The 7899-nt window shown below is 39.1% G+C and overlaps 1 protein-coding gene across 1 annotated transcript; it reads right to left on the minus strand.

Annotated features, from left to right (window-relative positions):
- Nucleotides 1-34: 34 nt before the first annotated feature.
- On the minus strand, nucleotides 35-7592 carry LOC146373246 (queuine/queuosine transporter SLC35F2-like). The gene is made up of 8 exons (XM_084951652.1): nucleotides 7495-7592; nucleotides 5776-5951; nucleotides 5160-5287; nucleotides 4477-4636; nucleotides 3297-3453; nucleotides 3161-3213; nucleotides 2101-2255; nucleotides 35-283 (listed from the first exon to the last, which is right to left on the minus strand). The coding sequence occupies exons 1-8, from the start codon at nucleotides 7557-7559 to the stop codon at nucleotides 35-37; spliced, it is 1143 nt and encodes a 380-aa protein (XP_084807778.1). The 5' UTR covers nucleotides 7560-7592.
- Nucleotides 7593-7899: the final 307 nt, after the last annotated feature.

The following is a 7899-nucleotide window of genomic DNA, read 5'->3' on the forward strand; positions in this document are numbered from 1 at the left end:
TATATGACATGTTTGGAGACTGTAAACCAGCTGATCACATTCTAGTGCCGAGCTCTGTGCTGCCGTAGCTCTGCTCTGGCCCTGAAGTGCTCCTCTTCCTCCTGTCTTCAGTCGGCTGCAGCTCTTGAGCATCCACAGGGTTTTCAGAGCAGCCTTCCTCGCAGGTAGCAGCAGGTGAAGACGAGGGGCTGGAGTCTGTGCCAGCGGTGGGAGTCGGAACAGCGTTGAAGGCGACAAAGCCAATGAGGATGACCACCAGCGAAACAATGTAGAGGCCGGAGAACTGAGCAGGAGCAGAAAGTGAATGGGGAATGTTCAAATTGCATGAAAAAAAATGAGTGCAGAAGGAAAACCAGTTCATTGGGTTCAAGTTATGAATGACATTTTACCTGAGCTGGGGTTTGTCCCAACTGCACACAGTATTCTTTTCCAATGACCAGCAGGGGGCGAGTCTGGATCCGAAACAACTTTTTATTTGACTTGGATTTCTGATCCTGAATGTGCAATATGATGTCCGTGTAAAGTCTGACACTGGACATCTGTGTTCACATTTTTTACATGTTTAACGTTTAATTGCAGGATTTAACTTCATGGTAAATAATAAGAACAGGTCTTTTTGGTAAATGAGACTTTAAGTCTCACCTGTATAAATAAAGGTTAAATTAAAGAAAAAACAATATGGGAGTTTAGATGTTGACACAAAGAATGTAATTATGCTTATTAATGAGAAAATATGAGTGTTTTATTAGGAGAATACTGTGCCACCTCTCATGTGGAACTGACTCATTTAAATTCACCGGCAGGTCAAAAGAGACAGATTCATATTCAGCAGATACACATGCACAAACTGCATACATGCATGGAGCTCTGCATGAGAACACACAGCACAGAGTTACATTTTAACTTTTATCATTATTATTCATTAACACTTATGAGCGTGCATAACACTCAGCAGGTCATTATGACCCAAAGACGGGGTGGGAAGAGACACTATCAGTGTTTATATGTGTGTGTGCTGGAAATAAGTCCTGTCATTAACTGACATTAAAGATTCTCATCTGACCCTGACTAGAAAACACATTAAAGCTCTGTTAAAAGGCAAATAAATCATTTTTGTATCTATTCAAAGTTTTACACTCTAAAGATTAAAAATCTAATGTGTGTTCAGTATTCTTATTGTCTGTGTGTTATTAACAATTTTGAGGACGTGCACATCCCCAGGCGTGTAACTTCACATCACTGTCAATGCAGCCTGCACAGGTATGAATGCTGGAAATGGCACTGACCACTTGTGTGTACAGTGTTCTAGACTCCTAATTGGATTCACTGCAGAAGCACAATTCAAGCATCATCTCAAAAGAGAATGTGGCAAACTAGCAACAAAGTAACAACTTGATGTTTCAGTGAGCCTTAAATGGCTGTGAGAGGAACTACAGTCGTTTCACTTTGTTTTGGCTTTATTTTTTTAGCCCCTGTTGGTTGCGTACCATTTCAGTGAAACATGTTGTTCAATCCAGAAACTACAGAAAATGTTGTTTTCTCATTTGAATGTTCTAAGCCTCTGTTCATACACCTACATACCTTACCCAGAGTTGACTGATTGCTGTTCATTGTGTTTTCTCAGTGTCTGTGCTGCTGACAAAGAAAGTATCCACGTCATGTGCAGTTAAGTCTTGTCAGAGCCTGTCTTCCATGGTAGGAAAAATGCATAACTTAGGGTAAAGGTAAAGATCATAATCAGTCCTCCTGTTGCATGATGCTGGTGCTGGATGTTCAGAGGGAAGACTTGAAGACTGATTAAACTGATAAAACTTCAGCTCCTGCTGATGGTGGGCTTTTCCCAATAACATAAATTGTGAAATTGTTCCCTCTAATGAGAAGGAATCACATACTGGAATACACTGGATAGATCCTGTAGTCATGACCTTGTAGGATCAACACATTGACAGAAGATGTGATGCTTTTTACTAAGATTAAAATTGTTTTTTACACTCCAACAGTGGGGAGGGTGTTAAAGTGCAGGTCAAGTTTCCTCTTGAGGCGGTTTGAAGGAAAGGACTGTCAGATATATAAAGTAAGAATAACCGAGTGTGCACTCACGTTGTAGTGGAAGAGGAAGATCCCACAGAAGAGGCCGAAGAGGTCAGCGGTGAGCAGGGAGAGGTTGACGGAGGTGGCGCTGCTTAGCTTTATCACTATAGGCATGAAGCTGTACAGAGCATACATACACAGTGCATAGGCAGCGAACAGCAGTCCTGAGAAGAGACATGACCACTGTTAGTTCATTTAAGTATTAAAGAAAACTCAAACATGAAAGAAAAAATCACTTTATTTCTCAGGTCGACTTCTCCAACATGGTGATCAAAAGTGTCTAATAAAACCTCTAAATTAGTCATCTTTATACACTCAAAGATAAGTTACTGAAATAAGGAATATGAGGGGTGATGCTGTGGCTTTGTGCCAGGTTTGTTAAAAACTGAATTTTGGCAAACAGGTTGTGTATTTTCTTTCCTCTGAAACAGACCGACTGTGATGCTCTGTTTTGGGTCTTTTAAAATTCACAGAAATTTTTAGAAAAGGTTTTTTCAAACTTTCACTGAGAAAATATGACAAACGAGACAAGAACTGTGTTTCTGTGAATTTGGGTTAGATTATTTCTGCCCCTTTGTCATGGTCCCTGCTGTAAACATCAGATTTTAGTTGCCTGTAGTTTCATTTTCTTCTCATTTCTTCTCTTTTTTTGTTACTTTTTGCTCTCCTTGAAGAATTATTGACCTTGTGTCTCCTGTTCTGTGCCTTTATGTTTTGAATTATTTTTTTAAGTTAGTTTTGTCGCATTAGTTGGTTGTGACACATTGGTTTTCCTACCAGCTTTGTTCTTTTCTTCTGGCTTTTATTAATAAAGTTTGTTATTTTTTTCACTGTGAAAATCTCAGTGTGCATAACCTTATGTTCTCATAGTTTAAAGCATTAGTTATTCTGACACATATTGTTTTTATTCAGGTCCCAAAGAGTATCCATTTAGGGGTATTTGTGTTGACTGTACCATAGCGCCTTTAAATATTTATAGTTTCATAATGTGTTAACATGCGTAACCATCTGGAGGCTTCGGCAGTCCTGTTTTGTCTTCAAAATGTTCCTGAGTCAGATCAGTACTCACCGACTTCCCAGCTCCACTGGATGGCAGGAATTTCATTACGCTCCAGGATCACCCTGAGTAAGAATAAAAACAGAAACACCAGATAAACCACAAAGTCCACTGAGTCCTAAAACTGATGCCAGTCACACACACTTACATCTGTATGGTGCTGATGATTGTGCCGAAAAGGCCGACCATGCCCAGGAACTCCACCCTGCTCAGGTTCTTCACGGTGTACTCCTGACACACGTTAGACACCGCATACAGCGAAGCACTGAGGAGCACCAGACCATCACCCAACAAGATGTTTGAGGCTGAGGAGAGAACAACAAGATCATTGCTAAGGTTCAACATCATCAGACGAACGCTAATGTTGCCACAGTGTTGGTTTCCCTGTATGTCATGCACAGGCTGGAAAACGCTTTTATCCCAGATTAGAGACCAAAAAGTCAGCAAAAGGTTGGAAAAGTGGTGGCGATGGGATGTATTGTTGGTTTTATAACCATAGAGAAAGTGGTTTTCTTTATTTCTTATATGTTTTGCATTGATTTTTTCCATCACTAAGTGTAAAACATGTATTTGGTTTATACTTTTTTGTCTATTACCTGGTTAGGTTTAGGCACTTACACTACTTGGTTTGTGTTACATGTTAGAAAACACTGTGGTTTGGATGAAAAACGCACCTTCACGACAGTATCTAAACTTTTTTCTGTAATAGAAGGTCTCAGGAGTTGAAAATATAAAACTGACACAGGTCTTTATACATAAAAATTACCTGATATGTGAAGGATTTTTTCTTTAGTCGTTCACTTAAATCCAAAACATCACATGTGTCATAATTTAGGATTCATACAAAGGTTAAGGTCACGTCCTGTTTTATTTTGCACTTCCTGGCCTCTTTACCATGTTTTCAGTTTTACTTCTTTTGTAATTATCACCTGTTTCCAATTAGCCACCTATGACCTGTGTAGCTCTTTCTATTTTCCAGATTGTCTTTGAACTCATCATAGTCAGTTTTCCAGCTTTCCAAGTGTTCCTTGTATTTTTCCATAAACAGAATAAAAGCTTATGATGAAGTCTCGAGTGTTTTCAGTGTAACCATCTTGGTGTTGTTCTGTGTCCTGTAGAGGTGGGTGGATTGATCCAAATAGTGATAGATACCAACACTGATAGTGATATCAGATCAATACTCACGTGTTAGGAATCATACTTTGTCTCTATTCTCTAAGTTAAGTTTTTTTTTCACTGGTGTCCTGCATTGACCTGATTTATTAAACAATTTATAGTCTTCCATCAGGGATTTAATTAGTGAGTAAACTCTTTGGAGAATTCCTTACTGGAGCCCTGGTCTCGTCCAGCCAGCAGGTCAGCTCCCACCATGGCCCCCACTCCGAGCAGACAGATGCAGACGGCGACGGAGTGGATCAGCCTGTAGCGAGCCTTCAGAATCCACCAGCTCAGACCCATCAGGACCGGGATCACGAAGCAGTCCAGCAGCTGGAGGCAGAAATGATAATTGTGCAATAACGTATGCGATGGATCGATTAATTTGTTTTGAACTAATTTTAATGACCACTAATTCACTCTGATTTTTTCTTTTACATAATAATTAGTTAAAATGACAAAACACCTTTCAGTTTCAACCTCAACGCAACTCATTTAACACAGTTTAGTGGGCTACATACTGAAGTGAACTGAACTCCAACACCAATACCGGCTGGTACTGATACGATCGATTCTTTGGATCAAACCCCACACTTCTAGTTTTTGTGGTGCCTTTTGGAGCAAATTGATGGAATTATTTGATTTGTATTATTTACCATGTGGAACGTCCAAAATGCAGCTGTGACTTTTGAGTTCAAATTTAGTGACATGTGTTTACGTTTCAGGAAAGATTGATAGTGATCGATTGATACGATTGAGCATATTATGTTACATTATGTACTGAAGGAGTGGTTGCACCCTTAGTAATCTTGGCACTTTCATAACACACTGAAATAAATTTTGAAAGTCTACTCACCTGTATGCTGGTGATGGTGGTGTATTGGTACGCTTTAACCACAGTGTAATTTGCTTCCACGTCCACCAGCCCGAGCAGCAAGTACTTCCACCCTCGTCTCTTCAAAATCTGTAAAAAATTGCCATCCCCTGCATTTTAAAGGGGAGCACCCCTGAACTTCAGTACTGATGTGTTTGTTTCAGCAACAAGCCTGAGGACACTCTGCCTCACTGCAAAGCAAAATATATTTGCATATTTACAAAAAAAATCCAAGACAAAATCTCACAAATTTCTGAAAAGGACAGTCCTAAACTTAGAAGAACAAATTAACAAATTTACAAAGAAAATTTTAGATTTTTAGTCAGAGAACCACATCGCTTTACTTTTCTAGTCCGTTTGCAAAGGGCAACACAAAACAATATTTCTATCATCACAATTACTTTACACATTCTGTTAATCACAATACAACACCCAGTTTGGAAAAACCTGCCTCTGAATATCCCAGTAAAGACTGATCAAGTGGTCTGTGTATTTATGTGTAATATGGCATATAAAGATTTAATTTTACTGCTATGAAGTGTTGCTATGCATGTCATAAATTTCAGCATTAATCTCAGGTGTTCAGCACGGGTGTCACCTGTTCTGCAGAGCAGCATGGTGGTGTAGGTGACAGTCAGCAGGAGGTAGTTCAGGAAACTCTGCAGCATGGGCGTGTTCACGTGAAAGTTTGAGGCCAGGAACTGGGAGGTGATAGCTGTGCCACAGATGAGGCCCGCCAGCCCCTGACCCATAGCCAACGTCTTGGCCAGCTGCCTGAGAGAGAGATGAGCAACAGTCACAACAGTCACAACAGGCAGCTTTGCTTTTTGAAGTCACTGTAAGCAGATTTAAGAGAAACCTCCTCCCTGCCTGGCAGATGATGCTGTTCAACATGTATATACAAAGTGTTTTTCACTTTTCTAAAGAGTTTGTGAGTAAAGCTTGCTTTACACAAGGTGTTTGGTTGATGATGTTTCTACATGGAGTTTTCCCAATATAACTAACACAACTCACTTTATGTTCCACATAAGCGTTTGGTATCAAACTACTTGTAAACTACCACATTATTCCTTTAAAGGCAAGTTTTTTTATGTTTTATAATTTGATGTTAAAAATGTATTTGACAAAAAAATGTAAGTACAAAAAAAAATTAGTTGTAGTCAACAATTTAACCTATGACTCTTTAAAATAAAACAGTAGAAATGTAAAGATGTGTGCTGAAACACTGGAAATAAAGTTTAAAATAGATGATATTTAAATATTCATAAATGCTGCGAATAACATTTTTAGAAGAGTCTTCATTATCCAGCCTGCAGCCCACTGCAACCATGGTGTCACAGGTTCACAAATATGGAGGCAAATGAAACACAACTTTAGCAAAAACACAAATTAAAATCAATAAATAAATAAAAAATGGCTGCTCTCTTAAGTTTTCCTGCTGCAGACCATCCATGCCACATTAGGGTTTGGGTTAACTCTGACATGGCACATACTAAATAAGTATAGAAATGTTATTTAAAAATAATCTGCTGTACTGAATGCTGCAGGATCTTAAAATATTTGTTTGTTTTTAAAATGTTGAGTTAAGACTTGTCATTTAGGTTCAGCATTTAGGTTTATGCCCCTCTGCAGAGGGGTACCGGCTTACAACAGTGACCTGGCTGTACACAGCAGTGGCCCAACCACAGACAATGGTTTGAAAACTGCTTGTGCATAACTAATGAAGTCGAGCTAAAGAATAACTTCTTTTTATCTTTCAGCCTCAATCTGTCATTTGCATTTAGTTTGAAAAAAATGTTGGACTTTGGTTTATTTTGCCATTTTGAAAATTGTTCAAGCATTGGCCCTTTGGTGAGGCTGTTGTTCACAGCTAATATTTACAGATGTTTCCTACATGAAGGCAAATCATAAAGTTGTCTGTTCAAAGCTTGACTGCAGCGATATCTGTGAAAACATTCACCTGATTTGGAATGTTTTAATTAATTTCATGTGAAATTTATATGTGAGACGCTGTAAATAAAATATCAGAAGCTGTGAGATCTGCATATGTTTAGGGACTACAAGCATCCATCAGTCTATGTAAACCGAGCTGCACACCTGAAGGACTTAGTTTCTAGATAATATGATCTTAAATGGCCCCTCAAAAAACTGCTAGAAAAATGTTTACTCGGCCTCCGTGCCATTCAGCAGCTTTTTAATTTAAAAAAAAAAAAAACCCAACTTGTGATTCACTTGAAAGCCTAAATAAAACACAAGTAACTGAACCACTTTGAATCAGACTGCTGATCTCCCCCTCTCGCCTCCTCTGTTCACTCACCAGGTGAAAACCTGTTTGGGGTTGAATTCTCGGATCCTCAGCAGGATTCTGCTCCTTTCGTTCATTTCGCTGGTGTTCCTGGACGAATCCTCGGACCGTTTAGCAACCGTGTCGTCTCACCAGTGATGGAGGAGTGAGTCCTCTCTTTAAGCTTTTAGCTCCTCCACCTTCACGCTATCAGAGCTGAATGATTAACAGCCTCAGAGGGCAAAGATTACTACTTCACTTATCTGTTTGTGTGTATGCGCCAAAGACTAAAAGATAAGAACCGATGATGAAGGATATATATTTTTAAAGTCATCACTGGGATTCTTTTCACCACTGATGAGATGAAAAAGTCCTTTATCCTTGTTTTTTGTATGCAAATGTCCATGGTGAAAAATATAGTTTAATCATGACATAGAT

This window comes from Perissodus microlepis, chromosome 14, assembly GCF_051167445.1.
Source record: "Perissodus microlepis isolate ML-2025 ecotype Zambia chromosome 14, ASM5116744v1, whole genome shotgun sequence".
Classification (NCBI taxonomy): Eukaryota; Metazoa; Chordata; class Actinopteri; order Cichliformes; family Cichlidae; genus Perissodus; species Perissodus microlepis.